The sequence below is a fragment of the Hibiscus syriacus genome, unplaced genomic scaffold (assembly GCF_006381635.1).
Source record: "Hibiscus syriacus cultivar Baekdansim isolate YM2019G1 unplaced genomic scaffold, ASM638163v2 tig00113719_pilon, whole genome shotgun sequence".
Classification (NCBI taxonomy): Eukaryota; Viridiplantae; Streptophyta; class Magnoliopsida; order Malvales; family Malvaceae; genus Hibiscus; species Hibiscus syriacus.
In genome coordinates this window covers 956868-974280 of record NW_024063467.1, presented here as the reverse complement: position 1 = coordinate 974280, position 17413 = coordinate 956868, and the positions used below count along the sequence as shown (strand labels likewise).

The 17413-nt window shown below is 36.2% G+C and overlaps 2 protein-coding genes and 2 pseudogenes across 3 annotated transcripts in view; all 4 read left to right on the top strand.

Moving 5' to 3' along the window:
• Positions 1–4693, top strand: part of LOC120186787 (probable plastid-lipid-associated protein 14, chloroplastic) — a 30694-nt gene extending 26001 nt beyond the window's left edge. The window contains exons 3-15 of one of the 2 annotated variants that reach the window (XM_039190638.1): positions 522–855; positions 945–988; positions 1063–1141; positions 1236–1352; positions 1504–1686; positions 1804–1890; positions 2035–2141; positions 2224–2311; positions 2606–2686; positions 2765–2841; positions 3373–3508; positions 3690–3752; positions 3971–4693. In XM_039190638.1, coding sequence (XP_039046569.1) covers positions 538–855; positions 945–988; positions 1063–1141; positions 1236–1352; positions 1504–1686; positions 1804–1890; positions 2035–2141; positions 2224–2311; positions 2606–2686; positions 2765–2841; positions 3373–3508; positions 3690–3752; positions 3971–4624 — 2034 coding nt within the window. In that variant the 5' untranslated portion in view covers positions 522–537 and the 3' untranslated portion in view covers positions 4625–4693. Of the gene's footprint in view, positions 1–491; positions 856–944; positions 989–1062; positions 1142–1235; positions 1353–1503; positions 1687–1803; positions 1891–2034; positions 2142–2223; positions 2312–2605; positions 2687–2764; positions 2842–3372; positions 3509–3689; positions 3753–3970 lie in introns of those variants that run through there. The other variant, XM_039190639.1, reaches the window with a different exon arrangement.
• A 416-nt stretch (positions 4694–5109) lies between these two features.
• On the top strand, positions 5110–7460 carry LOC120186755 (annotated as a pseudogene).
• A 413-nt stretch (positions 7461–7873) lies between these two features.
• LOC120186612 (pentatricopeptide repeat-containing protein At3g49170, chloroplastic-like) lies at positions 7874–10711 on the top strand. The gene has a single exon (XM_039190497.1). The coding sequence runs from the start codon at positions 7955–7957 to the stop codon at positions 10550–10552; it is 2598 nt and encodes an 865-aa protein (XP_039046428.1). The 5' UTR covers positions 7874–7954; the 3' UTR covers positions 10553–10711.
• Positions 10712–12755: 2044 nt separating this feature from the next.
• Positions 12756–16739, top strand: LOC120186630 (annotated as a pseudogene).
• Positions 16740–17413: the final 674 nt, after the last annotated feature.

Here is a 17413-nt window from a genome sequence, read left to right as displayed (position 1 = left end):
TAAAAACGGTCTTTTCTGATAAGTGATCTTTCAAATATTACAAAATAATCATTAAACTTCCTATATGATTACAAAAACAATCCTTGTAATAATATAAATAATTTTTTATAATATTTAGATAAGTTTAAAGATCATTTTGTATGGTTTGATAAATACTAATGACTATCCTATAACATTTGAAATGCTACTTATCCAAAAGATCATGTTTACATAGTTTAGTGGCCTATTATGTATTTTACCTACATAATAACCGGATGAAGAAAATCCCAAAAAGGGAGTACAAAGACAGCAAGGCAGGCGTAGATATTTGCAGTGTCTTGCGGATGGCGACGTCAGCAGAACTCATGGCTCAACGTTTTCGGCGTACTCTCTCACGCAACCTTCACGCGCCCCTTCCCCTTTATATCTCTGGTAAGCCTTGAATATTCTAGTGGATCAATTCAATAATTGAAAACCGATTAATGATTCCATCGATCTGCCGGATCTTCAATTTCCTGATTCTTGGCTTGTTTCTTTGTTTTTTTTAGAGGTTGATCGATGGCACTGTATGGATTCTCTTTGAATCCTTGTTTAGAAAGCGTTGAAGTTTGTCAATTCAATGTCAATTTGTCGACTACACTGATTAGGCCCAGGTGTTTGCGGTTTAATCGGAAGCCAGCTTGTTCCCTCAGAAGAAATTTACATGGAGTGCGATGTTCATCCGTAAGTAAATCCGTTTCGTCCAAGGAATCACAAGGGAATGATTCGGTTTCTAAAACGGCTTCTCCCGGTGAAGAAGAACCGGGGCATGTGACGAGGTTCGAGATGTCGGATTTTATGGTTCTTGATCGTGTCAGCGTTGGACTAGCTGGCCGGGTATATGAAGCACATATGGCTGTTGGTTTTGTTTTGAATTTCCTTTTTTGTAGTACTAGTTTAAATTAGTTGTCTTTAACTTCTTGTAGGCGGATGAGGTGATTTTTGAAGCTATAGTGAAGGATTCGAGCAGGTTTGTCTTGGTTAATTAGTAATGAGCTTAATACGATGATATTAGCTTAACATTTGGTGTTAATGAAATTGCAGTCCTTTGTATAACTCGAGAGTTGTGCTTCGACAACTTACTAGTGCTCAAGCTCAACGCAGAGGAAGGCGCGCGATTGAGGTATGTGGACCGTGTGCAGCAATCGTTTTGATTTTTAACCCCAAAGCTACTTTTTGTGTTGAAAGTTGATGCCTTGTGTTTGAATATACTGCAGGTGTTGAAAAAGCTTGTTGGTCGCAGAATCCTCTACCATTCTTACTCCATGCAAGTTTATGGTTATGTCACATCACATAAAAGTGGTAGTCATAGCTCATTCACTCTGGTCCATGGGGTATGCCCTTTATTTCCATTTAATTCTTTATTACTATTCTTTTTCATATGTACTGCATCATCTATCCATGCTTCCTCCCCGACTCTGTACTCCCTTCTGAGTGGGTTAAAACTACTACTTTTTTATGTTTTTATATATACATGTTTTGCAGTACCATGGTAGCTTTTCATTAAGACATTGGCTTCAGCAACCCAATTGGCTTCCAACTTTAGAAGCAACTCTTGCATTGGATGAAGAGTCTGTCAGGAGGGTAGGAGATGACTCAGTTGGGGGACCAGCAGTTTCTCGTCAGTTGAGGCTTACTAGAATATTAATGAGAGACCTCTTAATTGGAGTATGTTTCTTTCTTCTTTAATCCTAATTATTGCATCTGACATTTCTCAATGTTTGTCGTAAATTTGTGATCCATGTTTCTCAACGGGAGTTTGATTTTGCTATTTACCTTTTTCAGGTAAACTACTTGCATTGCCATGGGATTGCGCATACAGAGTTAAGGCTGGAAAATGTGCATATAAGTCCTATTGATAGACATATCAAGGTATTTACAAATCTTTTTAATGATAATTGTTTAGGATTGTGTAATCGGATGTACAGGATTCTAGTCTTGCTTAGCACAATGCCACGATTCCTTTCTCTATTTTTGTTCTCTCAACTGAATGAATTTTAAAAGTGACATTATCAGGTAGGAATACTAGGAAATGCTGCTGATTTCTATGAGAATGGTCCCAGTGGAAGTGCACTGGATAGCAAGGTGAACAGGAGACAAATGATGATTGCATTTGACATGAGGTATGGTGCAAATAAAAACCAACTTTTTAGCCTACATCTTTATCGTGATCTTGAAGCTCATTTAGCGTCATGTCTTACAAAGGTGTGTTGGATTTATGATGGCAAAGATGGTGCTAAGTGAACTCATGGATCCCTCAATCTTCACAAAGTTCAAACATTTCCTTATGATGGTATAATACTCGACACTTGTGTAACTGTTTTTCCCCTAATACTAGAAGTGTTTCTTAGGATGAATCAGGTTGTTGAACTTAGCTGACATTGTTAGCAATATTTTGGGTTTGATTATCGTGCATATTTCCCTTTTTACTCAACTCTTCATTTTCCTTGAAGTGCCCGTATTTGAAACATTCAAATCATATTTGGCCATAGGAACGGGACTATGATCCTCAAAATATATTGAAAAATTGAACATCTTCGTGTCAGGCACTTCATCGTCATATTGAATTTTCTGTATGCCATTGCAGGGAAATGATCCATCATGCTTGCGTGAATTTCTTCTGCCAATCCTCACTCGGAACTCTGCTACTGGAAATGTTGGACTCCAGGTGAGTCATTTTACTTGAGCACACCTTTTCACTTCTTTACTGTTCGTAAGGATCTTTTAGCAAATTATCTTTTTGCAGATACTCGATAGAAACTGGGGTGCCGGTTGGAACCTTCTATCATTGTTACTTACTGTCAAAGGTTCTAAAAGAATAAGGTATGCTATTAAATTATGCTAGTGAATCTTTTTCTTTGTTTGGATTCCTGAGAATGTAGTTGGAAAATTAGTCTATATAGCATTTAGAAATGCTGAAAAGTAGAATTTGAACAATCTGATGGCGATGAAGTGGTTGCATTATTGGTTATGTAGTTTCTCTCCTTTTTTTTTCTTTTTCTTTTTTGTGTTAAGTACAACAGAGGTGAGGTCATTGAACTATGTTCAGATGATCTCGTTTTGGTCACTGAACTTTCAAAAGTTGTAAAATGGTCATTAACTATTATCAAACTTTTTACATTTATTATAACATTGCAATGACTATTTTATAACAGTTCGATAAATTTAATGATCATTTTGTAACCTTTGAAAGTTTAGTGACCAAAACGATCTAGATAATTTATTGAACGGTACTTTACCCTAACTTTTTTTTCTGATAACATAGAATCCAAAATATATTTCAAGAAAGTTCATGTAAAGGTTTGTAGCTTTCTGAGTTTCTTAATGCATAGTGAATTTCTTTATTTGTTGCAGTTGCTTAGATGCTCTTAGGCATCCATTTTTATGTGGACCGAGATGGCGTGTGGTCCCATCCATGGATATTATCAGATGGGGTCTTGGGTCAACTGCAGTGAGAATCACAGAAGAGTATATCTATCGCAAAGCTCAGGTAATTATAATATACTTCTGTAGTTTTATCATAGGTTAAATAATTTACTGTATTTCTTCTGAAACCAAAGCACATAATATGGAAGGTTTCATATCATAATATGCTGTGTCCTTATTACACTATTTTAATCCATGTTTTAAATTTGGATAGGTGAGCTAACTTGTTATTTTTCATATTACAGCGTGGCAGGCTTGCCCATTTTATTGAATTAATGGAGATGTTGAATCCCCATTCAAGGCCCAAGGTGATTCCTTGTTCTCTCTCTTTTTGAGTTGTGTAGGTTTTCTTGTCCTTTGCATGAAAGCTACTTGAGCTCGATTCGAAATAACTTCGGCTCTGATATCGTCGACTTCGAGCTGAAATTCAAACATGAGCTTCTTCCAGTTTTGAGCTCGGTTACACTTGATTGCACCCTACTTCTGCTAATAAGCTGTTTTATTTGTCTTTGTTTGGAACATGCAGAACTGGTTGGAATTTCTGCCTGGGAAATGGCGTCTGTTATACTCTACCGGAAGGCACATAGGTTTAACTCTTCGCCAACCTCCCGTTCGTGTCCTCATCGGCAACACATACCTAACAATTGAAAGAACTTCCAAGTCGAACACGAGCCTTTTGGTAACATCTGAAATTGGATTCACAATCATGGTGGGACACGATTGGCCCCATGACAAAAGGGGAATCAAGGGGAAACTGCAAGTGAACTCTTCATCTCGTTTAAGAGCCGGGAAGCGACTATATCTTAATGAGGCGGCAATGGAAGGATTCTCTTTGGGGCAATCAAACTCCGAGAAGTTCATAACCGAGAAACTATCTAGCAGGAAATGGAGAAAAGTGATCCCCTTCACGGAATTACCATCGAATCTTCCCGTAGCTAAGCTCCTTCCGGACAACGTCGAGATTACGATGACCCTCGATGACACATTGGAACAGGGTGTTAATGCTGCAAACATAGTTCAGGAAATCCGGACACAGGTCCCCCCTGAAATGTTCGAATTGTCGAATATCGTGTGTGGAACATATGTTGACTCGAGGATGCTTGTCCTCCGTGGTGTAAATGGCTCGGCACTCATATTTACAAGGTCCTGTAGAGATGAAAAGTTACAGGTAACAAAATGATAATAATAATTTTGCACTCTCTTGAAGTGGTACAACTTAGCTAAATGCCATATTCAAATACCATAGAGCTGACCATTATAGAAAGGCATAATGCCAAATTTGTCCTCTAACGCTTACTAAAATGGTTATTTTGTTTCCTTTTTTTTTGAATTATTTTGGTCTCAAACGTTTTATTTTAGTACAAAAGACCTTTGATATTTAACAGAATAATCACTTTAATCCTTATTCTTTTTTATGGGGTATTTTAGTCCTCAATGTTTTATTTTAAGTTAGAAAATGCTCTTATTTTGGAGTCTTAATCGTGTGTTAACTAATGATTTTTATATAGATTGAAACGTTTGGGGTTCAAAAGATGACAGCTGAAAATGAGATTAAAGCCAACAAAATTGCTTTTCTTTTTGCTTGAAGATTAAAATACTTGAAAGATAGAACATCTCTTTCTCCTCCATTGTAGCATTCACCAAATCCAGAATACAGATACGCAAATGACGTCAACTTCGCACCAATTGGCCATGAAATTCACGTGCAATTACCAGAAACTATTTTCACTAATACATCAAAGCATGGGATTATAATATTCAGGGTCCAAGTCATTAGTAGTAGGTGAACAAAATTCGATTAATCTTTTAATTTTTTTTGCACAATATGGAATTACCAAAAGGAAAAGTTGGGGCTTTTTGACAAATGAAGAGCTTAAAGATTATAAAAGTGAAACTTCATACATTAAACAAACCACATATGAAATTGCAATTAAAAGCATAATTGGGTTGCTGGTATGCTAAGCCATAGTTGATGCATCAACACTTTTATGTGTAAAATCGGCGTTATTTTTATTTTTTTTGTTGTCCTCCCGATTTCAGGTGAACAAGGACTCAAACTCAAACCTTTCTTAAGTGATGTCAAGTTGTTTACTACTTGAATCAATCCCAGTAGGTAAATCGATGCTATTTTTTAAAAGGTCAAAATTGATTAATTTTTTAAGAATGAAATTACTTCCTATCGTATTAAAATTGTACCATTTTGAAAGGTTAAAATACAATATTATTATTTATTGAGTTCTAATATTTTAAAGAGACTTATAAAAAAAAATCATTCGGGTGGTACATACTGTGGTGAGTAAGTCTTTTAGTATGGATTTTTTTTTTTGCATATACAAAGACTCAAACTCAAGACCTACTTAAGGTATATCAAGTTATTTAACACTTCAACCAACCCTGTTGATAATCTTTTATTTAATTTTTTTTAGTTGCCCTCGCTTTGACTAATCCATATTGACCCGGGTCGCAGACCTGATTTTTTTAGTATTGTTTCCCACTTGTCCGAACCTAAAAAAAAGCCTAGGTATGGAAATAAATCGAGCCAAAAGACTTGGATTAAGAAATACTAAAAGCTTGCATTTATTTTGCGATGCAGGGACCTTCCTGTACCAGGACTAGATTTATCTGGTGTTCATTTTGCGTGGAGTTCCCTCATGCAAATACTAAAAGCTTGCTTGATAGTGATCTCCAAGATGGTAACTACATATCAGCTATGGGAAAGAAAGTCGTCGTCATTGGTGGAGGTGATACTGGTACAGATTGCATAGGGACATCTATCCGGCATGGATGTAGTAGCATTGTCAATCTCGAGTTACTTCCTCAGCCACCGCAGACTAGAGCTCCTGGCAATCCCTGGCCACAGGTATGACAGTTATATTCTTCGTTTCTTAATGATTCTATACTATGGCTTTCAATATGTGCAAGGAAATATAGAATATAGGCTCGTGCTGGACATTTTTTTATACGGTAAGATTCATCACTTGCTATCTGCTTGCTTTGCCTTTGGAACCAAGTAATTTAGTGGTGGTACTTGGAATCGCAGGGTTCAATTTGTAATATTGTTAATCTAGAAATCTGACCTCTTCCACTTTTTTTTTTCTTGCATTTTTGGAATTGTAGTGGCCTCGTATATTCCGTGTACCAAGAAGCTGCTACCAAATTTGGTAAAGACCCAAGAACCTATGAGGTTTTGACCAAGAGGTTTATAGGAGATGAGAATGGAACTGTGAAAGGACTCAAGGTGGTTCGTGTGCGTTGGTAGAAGGATGCCGGTGGGAAGTTCCAATTCAAGGAAGTAGAGGGCTCTGAGGAAATAATCGAGCTTGACCTAGTCCTGCTAGCCATGGGGTTCCTCGGGGCTGAGCCGGTCAGTATTGTGATCATGGCCCCTTTTTCTATGTTTCTTTGTGGAAATCAGTTCTTAATGCCTCGTGTTGTGAACCTGAATGCTTATTGATGTTTTTGGTTAATTTCCTATGATGCATTTATGTTGCATGGTTTGAGCATTGCTCCTCACTTCTCTTGCTCTTTGATTTGAACAGACGGTGGCAGAAAAATTAGGTGTGGAAAAGGACAATCGGTCAAACTTCAAGGCAGAATACGGCCGCTTTGCAACGAGTGTGGATGGGGTCTTTGCAGCCGGAGACTGACCAGTGAAGAAGAGGACACAAGCATCGATGGCGAGACTCCAGATTCCGTCAAGCGGCGTCAAGACCTATCCCAGAAGCAGCAAACAGTCGCGTCATAGCTGCTGATGCTGATTGTCATAGGTTGTGACATTGGGCTAAAAAAAGAAAAGCCGAATTCGATACCGTAAGGGGGATTCGAGTTTGTTGAATGTAGGGCCACAGTGGGACTTAAACATGAACTCATTGCGCTTAACCACCAGGGGATGGTTTATTTATAGTTTTTGCCCAGCTTGTTTGACTTGGAGGTTCAGCTCTCATGGTTTTTCTTAAAGGAACAGTCATGTATAGTTTCTTGCATCGTTTGATTTTGAAAAGTATGTTATTGTTATTTAGCTAAGTTCATGAATTTGGGATTACTTATAAACTCAATGATATTATTATTTAGGTAAGATTCGTTTTATTATTAAATACATGAGTTTTGGGTTACTTATAACTCAAAATAATACGTCAAACATTAATTATGATTTAAAAAAAAATTAATATATTAAATTTTAAAAAGAAAATGAAAATTCAGGTATTAAAACAGATCAAAATTAATAGTCTAGATATTAAATACGTTAAATTTTTAATAATAAATATTAAAATAAAACAAAAATTAAGTATTAAGTATAATTTTAGAAAAAAGAAAATTCAGATATTAAAATAGGTATAATTTAATTATCAAATACGAAGTTTACCCTTAACCACGCAATATGTAATTCCATAAAGCTACCTTATTCCAGAGCCCATATGGAACAGGATAACTCCCATAAGAGTCCGCACCTTTGCTTTGAACATGGCTCACTGGACTTGAAACTAAGTAGCCGTTAGTAGAGAAGCCAACGATGATGAATCTTTCTCTTCCCGCTCCAGCCAAAATCCCGCTTCCTTCCCTTGCTTCATCCTCAACCCGTCCTCCCCCGAAACTCCCATATCAGCCGCCGCCGCCGTCACCGTCGATCAGGAGCACCATCAACTTCGAACCCCTTAGGGACCGTCTGATCAAGCATCTCGATGCAGGTCACCTCCACAAAGCCATATCCACGCTCGATGTCATGGCCAGGCAAAACACCCATCCAGACCTCATCACCTACTCTGTGCTCCTCAAGGCTTGCATCAGGTCACGTGACTTCCAGCTTGGTAAACTTGTCCACTCCCACTTGACTCAGTCCAAACTCGAGCTTGACTCCGTCCTTTTTAACTCGCTCATCAGTTTGTACTCGAAGTCCGGCAATTGGAACAAAGCCCGTGAAATATTCCAAAGTATGGGAAACAAACGGGATTTAGTTTCATGGAGTGCAATGATTTCTTGTTTTGCTAATAATAAGATGGAATTCGAAGCAATTTTGACGTTTCTTGATATGCTTGAAAACGGGTTTTTTCCGAACGAGTATTGCTTCACGGCTGTTATTCGGGCTTGTTCGACATCCGAGTTTTATTCAGTTGGAGAAATAATATTGGGTTTTCTAATGAAAACGGGGTATCTCGACTTTGATACGAATGTTGGGTGTGCTTTAATTGATATGTTTGCTAAGGGAAATAGCGATTTGGAGTCGGCTTTAAAGGTGTTCGATAAAATGCCTGAAAGAAATGTGGTTTCTTGGACACTGATGATGACTAGATGTACGCAATTAGGTTACCCGAAGGGTGCTATTGAATTGTTCGTGGATATGATTCTAAGTGGCTACATGGCCGATCGGTTTACACTAAGTGGTGTCGTTTCAGCTTGCACTGAACTTGAATCGGAATCATTGTCTCTCGGAAAGCAATTGCATTCTTGGGTTATACTGTCAGGATCCGCTTCAGATGTTTGCATTGGTTGTAGTTTAGTAGACATGTACGCTAAGTGTACAATGGACGGGTCTTTGGATGATTCTAGGAGGGTGTTTGATAGAATGGAAAAGCACAATGTTATGTCGTGGACTGCGATTATAACGGGATACGTGCAATGCGGAGGTCACGATATGGAAGCCATAGACCTCTTTTGCAAAATGATCGAAGGTCCTGTTTCGCCTAATCATTTCACATTTTCTAGTGTTCTTAAGGCGTGTGGAAATCTTTCCGATTATCGCACAGGTGAACAGTTCTATTCCCAGGCAGTAAAACATGGCTTTTCTTCGGATGATTGTGTGGGGAACTCTCTTATAAGCATGTATGCTAGATCCGGGAGGATGGACGATGCTCAAAAAGCTTTCGAATCTCTATTTGAGAAGAATTTAGTTTCCTACAACACTATCGTCGACACTTATGCTAAGAACCTAGATTCTGAAGGAGCTTTTGAACTTTTTCATGAAATTGCTGATGCTGGAGTTGAGGTTAATGCTTTCACGTTTACTAGTCTCCTGAGTGGAGCTTCAAATATTGGTGCAATCGGCAAGGGTGAGCAAATCCATGCTCGGTTACTTAAATCGGGGTTTCAGTCAAACCAATGCGTTTGTAATGCATTGATATCCATGTATGCTAGGTGTGGGCACATAGAAGCTGCTTTTCAAGTTTTTAATGAGATGGGTGATCGAAATGTTATATCATGGACTTCTATGATCACAGGTTTTGCAAAACATGGATTTGCTACTAGAGCTTTGGAAATGTTCCACGAAATGCTTGAGGCAAGGATTAGGCCGAACGAGATCACGTATATTGCTGTTTTATCGGCTTGTAGCCATGCAGGCTTGGTTTCAGAGGGATGGGAAATTTTCAACTCGATGCACGAAGAACATAAAATTGCACCAAGAATGGAACATTATGCATGCATGGTTGATTTGTTGGGACGATCAGGATCACTCAGGGAAGCTATTGAGTTTATAGACACGATGCCCTGCACACCGGATGCTTTGATCTGGCGTACTTTTCTCGGAGCTTGCCGAGTCCACCATGACAAAGAACTTGGTGAACATGCTGCAAAGATGATACTTCAGCAGGATCCTCAGGATACAGCCGCCCATATCTTACTATCGAATTTATATGCCTCTTCCGGTCAATGGGACGACGTGGCACGGATTAGGAAGAATATGAAAGAAAGAAATCTGATCAAAGAAGCTGGTTGTAGTTGGATAGAGGCGGACAATAAAATACACAGGTTCCATGTGGCCGATACTTCACACCCACAAGCACAGGAGATTTATGAGAAACTGGATGAAGTGGCTTTAGAAATAAAGGGATTAGGCTATTTCCCGGATACAGATTTTGTACTTCATGAGCTTGAGGAGGAACAGAAGGAGCAATATGTCTTCCAACACAGCGAGAAAATCGCTGTTGCATTCGGTCTTATAAGCACATCAAGATCAAAACTGATTCGGGTTTTCAAGAATCTCCGTGTTTGCGGAGACTGTCATACCGCAATCAAATACATTTCGATGGCCACGGGGAGAGAAATAGTTTTAAGGGATTCGAATCGCTTTCATCATATCAAGAATGGAACTTGCTCTTGCAATGATTACTGGTGACAGGGGACCCATCCGGCATCGGCATTCTTGGTAGAAGGCAATTAGTTCACCAGGTTGTTTTGGTGTGGTTCGGTCACCGGTCATGCGCAGATGCATTCCGACTGAACGACCGATCCCCGTTTGGCCGGTTTATCCTTTACCTCCTCCTCTTTTGGCCATTGAAATTGAGGCATGTATCACTTGTTCTGCTAGTTCTTCTCCCTGCATGTTTATATACAATTTTAGATTCTCAATGCCGTGGATTAAATCCATTTAAATTTCTATTTTTTTAATGAAGTATATGTCAATTATATACGTAGAGTATTTTAGTGACCTAATGGATAATAATTTTTCTTCAATGGTTAAAATATAATCAATCCAATAATTGAATAACTAATACAATAATTTACCATATTGTTAATTTAGCACCATCTTTATGTGGGCTGAGAATTGAGACATGTCATATTCATTATTCATATTCTCAATCATCAAATACTTTCATATTAGACTCCACGTTTTTATTTTCATTTTTTTTTCTTTCATGAAAATAAAATATTAATAAATATGCGTGTCTGAGATTTGATTATTAGATATATATTCTGATTTGATATTTTTAGTTATTTTATTTTTTAAATATTATTTTTTTTATTTTAATCTAAATTATGATAGTTAAATATGTTAAATTTTATTATTAGTTAATATATCACGTACAAGTTGTAAATTTAATTAATAGGAGTATTATATATATAAAAGCTCCAAAACTTTTTAATTTAATTCACAATATACTTTATGCAAATCTATTTGCTCGAACATAATATTCATAAGGAGAGCAACAATTTTTAGGGTAAAATAAACAAATGGTCCCTTGACTATATGTCGTTGTTTTATTGAGTCTTTAAAAGTTACATATTGATCCCTCAACTATAGGATATTGATTTTTGTCCCCTAACTATTAAATGTTACAAAATGATCATCTGATTATTTATTGTGTTCCAAACTCATCATTTTTCGCTAAAAAATGATGGCAGTTTGAGTTTGACGTCAACTTATTAACTGAGATATAATAGTCATTTGAGACTCTGAGATCACATTTTATCATATCTTAGTCAACAAATTAACGTTAAGCTTAAATTGTCATAAATTTTTAATAGAAAAGGAAAATTTTTGAATGCAATGAATAATCAAATTACTATTTTGTAACTTTAATAGACATTAACTCAAAAAAGCAATATACTATAATTATGATTATATTTTATAACTTTTAATAGTCGAAAGATTCAATAAAGTAACATCATATAGTTGAGGGACTATTTATATACTTTACCCTCTTTTTATTACTAAAGACGTGCAATAGATTCGAGAATGCGCTATATCGAATAGCCTCACAGTACCACATCATCAAAAGACTAAAAATAAAAAAGTCTTTTAAGTTCAAGGATTAACGTGGACAAAAAAATTTAAGGGACCCAATTGAAATAAATTACAAAGTACATGGATTAAAAATACTTTATCGCTACATGGAATATAGAGAGGGACTGAGGGTTCATCTTCCATTGAAATAAGCAAAGCAAGAGAAACGAATAAGCAGGTAAGCATTGGAAAACCAAAAGTGAATAATCTAATAATTAGAAGCAAACAATTCCCTCCCATCACCGTAACCCTTACCGCTCGCTGTTTGGATTCTCCAGATTATTCAGTCTCACACTGTCAATTAGACCAGCCATGATCTTTTGTTCTTTATTTAAATGTTTATCTCTCTAGATTCAAATTTTATTTCTCGTTTAATTCGTTAATTGCTGTTGCTTGATTTCTGACACTTTTATTCTCCATTTTTTCCTCTTTTTTGTTTGTCGATTTCAACGAGCTTGAGAAGCGATGGTTTAGGAGATTCTTTGGTTTGATTTCGCTGTTCAAAACCCTAGTTCCTTCCATTTTGGGAATTTCGCGGCAGAGAATCGGAGCTTTGCATTAAGTTTTTTACTTTGTATATCTGTTTATTTATGTAATATAAGCACAAAAAGGAAAATTGGAGGTTAACTTGACATAATTGCATTAAATAATGGTTTATGGTTAACTATAGTTTTCTTTCCAACATAATATGTTTTTGAAATTTTCGTTTACATTACGTTACTTGATGGAATTTGTCTTCCCTTGATATGCCTTTTGAAGATCCTGACTTGGAAACATTTCTAGAAGCAGCGTTTCTGTTTGTTTCTGTTCGTTTTATTATTAATATTTTTTTTCAGTAATCATAGCATATGGGTTCAGTCATTGTTTAGGTTATATTTATTTTAGTTTGGTAATCACTTTCACGAGCCAAAGGGAATGGAATTTCTGCTGCCAAAGTTCTCTGGTGCATCACGTTCTTTTTTTTCTTTAACCTCCTCTCTTCTTTGAGGCTTATTATTATATTTTAACAATGGTGAGTGATGTATCAAATTAGTGCTTGAAGAACAAGGAATCTGATGCTACTATTTTTTCCATGGAACATTGTGAAATTACCATTTTTTATTTCTAAAAGAAACATCTTTACTTCTTTTTATTGTCATGCACATATTTTTTAATGATTCTGTTAAAAAGATTTTACACTTCTTGTGCTTGCGTATGTTCTGTTTTCTTCTTCTTAAGAAGAAGGGAGCTTATAAATTTGTTTTGACATATAGAGGCTGGAGCCGGTGAAGAAAAAGATAATATATGGGGGAAGGCATCGGAAGAGATTTGGAATGCCAGAAGATTATGGATGGGAAGGTGAATAGTGGTAATGGCTTAGAGAAGGTTGTCCCTTCTTGTTGCTTGAAGGCCAGGGCTTCAGCTCCTGAGCTTCAGGCAAAATGCCATTCAACAGTTGTTTCTGGGTGGTTCTCGGAATATCAGTCTTCCTCTGGTCTTTATCTTTGAATTATCCTTTTCCCGTACTTTTTCATTTTTACCAGAATTACATGGTTTGATCTTTATTTTTCTTTTTTCATCACTCGCAGATAAAGCTGGTAAAATGGTCTACTTCAACAATCCTATGTGGCCTGGTGAGTTTCAGTTTCCCTTTGTAATTTATATATGCTTGAAATTCCTTGAAGTATATTTACTGTTTACCTTCTCACCGTGATAGACTCCCAATCATCCTTTTATAATTTATCATAGTAACTTATTCTAAGAAATTAGAGCTTAGGAGCCTTGAGTTTGAACTAGTGAATGCCTCTTACACATTGAACTGTATTCTTTAATAACAATGTTTAAAATTTTTGCTCCAGGAGAAGCACATTCTCTGAAAGTTGAAAGTATTTTTATTCAAGGAAAAATCTGACTTCCAAGAGGTCCTTGTTTTTGAGGTCTGGTGTTTTAACTCCTTGTTTTCTATTTCGAATCGTGTCTACCTCTAGTCCTTTCTATCTAATTCTTTTTTTTTTTTTGCCGGACTTTGCTTGCCTATTTTCTTACATTCATTATGCATAATCTTGCTGTTGAAACTACTTTTTTTCTTGCAGTCATCAGCATATGGGAAAGTGCTTGTTCTTGATGGAATAGTTCAGTTGACTGAGAAAGATGAATGTGCATATCAAGAGATGATAGCTCATCTTCCACTTTGTTCAATTCCATCTCCCAAAACTGTAATCTCATCTTATCTAAGCATAGATTTCCCTCCCATCTCTTGTCAGTAATTTCCCTTATATCTTGCTAATATCTTCATCTATTGATGAACTTATCCTACTTTCTTTTTGTTCAATTTCTATGTTTGACATTGGAATTTATTTTTTTCTCTAAGATTGCATAATGAGATAATCTTGATTAAGTTTTGTGTTCTAACGCCTATTGAAATTGGTTGGTCTTTTCTGTCATCAAAATTTGGAGATATATTCCCTAAGCTGTTTCATTGATTCAAAGTTCTTGATGGCTTTGCAGTCTTGATTTTTTTACTTCATCAAAATCTTTCCTATCTAGCCTCATCCAGAAGGAATTTACTTTAACCCTAAGGTTATTTCACATTAATTTATAACTAAATTTTGTATGCAGGTCCTGGTTGTTGGAGGTGGTGATGGTGGAGTTCTTAGGGAGATTTCTCGGCACAGCTCTGTCGAGCACATTGATATATGTGAAATAGATAAGATGGTTATAGATGTATGTTGTATTTTAGTATCTATTCTTGTTTTCTTTTCCTTTTACCTTTTTTATGAAAATGCTCATTAGCCATTTATCACTTTTTTTATTCTAGGTTTCCAAGAAGTTCTTTCCAGAATTAGCTGTTGGATTTGAGGACCCTCGTGTTAATCTTCATGTCGCTGATGGTATGTGAACAATATTGAATATTTTATGTCTTTCGTTTTTATTATTTTTTCCTGTTAACTTTCTGTTAAAAGGTCAAGCATTATGCTTTAACTCCCAAGCTGATGTTTTACTTGCATATAATATTAACAGCAATTGAGTTTATTCGTCATGTTCGAAAAGGGAAGTATGATGCTATCATTGTTGATTCATCAGATCCTGTAGGTACGTTGCAATGTTTGATCTGTTAAAATTTTATTTACAGCATTAGTGGTATGCAAATACCAAAACCAAAACTATTGTTTCTTTTATCCTTGTGTAAAAGAAAAAAAAGGTTAGATGGTTTCTTTAAGAATATGTACATGGTATTTTTGCTTTTAAGACTCAACATCATTCAGGCTTTTACTTGGTATTTCTGTTTGCAATTTAGGTCCTGCTCAGGAGCTTGTAGAGAAACCATTTTTTGAGACTTTAGCACGAGCATTAAGGCCTGGTGGTGTTCTTTGCAACATGGCAGAGAGTATGTGGCTTCATACACATTTAATTGAAGAAATGATTTCTGTTTGCCACGAAACATTTAAGGGTTCTGTTCATTATGCATGGACAAGTGTTCCAACATATCCAAGGTATTTGATTAAGCTGTCTTTCCCCCTTTATTCTCTTTTAGATATTAATGATGCTTTGATAGTGATAATTTATATGTTGTCATTTATCAATTGCGGAACCATCTTCAGAATCATCGTCTATACCATTTCTGACTACTGATTGCTATTTTCCTTTTCTTTTGCAATGCAGTGGCGTGATTGGTTTTCTGTTATGCTCCACAGAAGGACCTCCTGTTAATTTTTTGAACCCCATAAACCCTATTGAGAAGCTAGACGGAGCTTACCATCGTAAGAGAGAACTTAGATTTTACAACTCTGAGGTGAGAACTCATACCATCATGTTCAGTTTTCACTCTTCTGCAGGGTACTAGGTACTTACTTTGGCTATGAACATTAACTCCTTGAAGCTATTATGGTTCTTTTCTTGCAAGCAAATGAACTTCATAGAGTTAAGAGTGATAGGCCATCTTTTTTGTTTCTTGATGGCTTAGCATCTTGGCCTGCAAGTCTTGTCCCTTTTACTGTAGTTTCTTTCGTGATCTAACATGGACCGGTAACCATTTTATTTCTGCTTGGTTTAAAGTGGGGGACTTTTCATGGCTCTTTATTTCTTGGCTTAAAGGAAAAATAGTTTCATTTAATGGTTGAGCTACAACCATTTAATAAACTATTTTCCCTTTCTTTCTCTTTTCATTTTCTTCCTATCAAGCAGGGCCTCTTCTACCCCGATTTGAGATCCCGATAAGTCCCTTGAAATTTGAAATTGTATTAGAAAATTAGCAATGATCATTGGTAATTTGTGAACACATGAATTGTTATGTTTTTATGGGTGGCCAGTGAACACAAGGTGCATATTAATATCATGGTAGTCTTATAAATTCTCCTGGTAGAAATAAAATATCTCTTCCCTTTTGACAGATGCACAGGGCTTCTTTTGCATTGCCTTCATTCCTTAAGAGGGAGGTGAGGCTACTTCGAGACTCTGCAGGTCCAGAGCAAGGAACTCGCATCTCCTAAGGCAAACATGTAGACTTACCATTGGTCATTTAACTTCTCATAAACTGAAATACTCTCATTCGGAACAACATTAAATAAATGTTTTCAACATTCTAGTATGTATTACGGTCGAGTGGAATATGTAGTATAGGACTTAATCAAACAGGTTTGATGCAACAGTGTGTATGCTTGATGGCGAGGTGCTTCGGATGTCTTTCAAGTCTGTGTTCTGGACTTGGACAACATTGAAACACCCGAAGATGACGAGAAACATAAGGTACCCTTGCATGTTTCTTATATTTATAATAATTATTGCAGTTTGTGTTAAAATTTTGCTCCGTATTTGCTTATGGATCCCTCTGTAAATGGCGGTTTGGCTTCGGTAGGTCCCGAGGTGAAAAAAGAGAGGCTGAAGGAATGTGTAAGAATGGAGATGGGTGGAACTCTTTCTTTACTTAAGAAATTTTCTTATGGTTGCTAAATTGGTAATTGATTGAGATAGGAAAGTTGGTTCACATTTCACTAACTTTAGCAATTTCCTAATAACGGGGCCTATATCCTAATTCATGAGCTTACTGTTGGTGTTTAAAAATGGTCAAATTGTGTGGAGGGTCCCTATGCTATCTATTTATTATAGATCTAGCTCTTTATCATAATTTGATTATGTTTAATTCTTTAATTTTTTTCAATGTGTATTTATGGTTAAATTTCGTCAAATTATGTCATGGCTGCTTTTAACATATTTTAACAAATAAATGATTAGAAAGGATCAACTTGATAAAAATTCATTACATAAAATTATTATAGAGTTGTAACCTTATTTGTGTAATTTTTCCATTTGTAATCTTATTTTAAGTTCTTTAACCTAAAGCTACTCAAATTGTGAAAGGATCTTTAACAGAATTAGACTCTTTTTTATCGATTGTGAGAGCTAATAAGCTAATTATTATTTTGTTTATTAAGCTTATTCACTCGGGTGTCTAAAGTATTATCATCGTTAAGAAATGTGATTAAAATACGATTA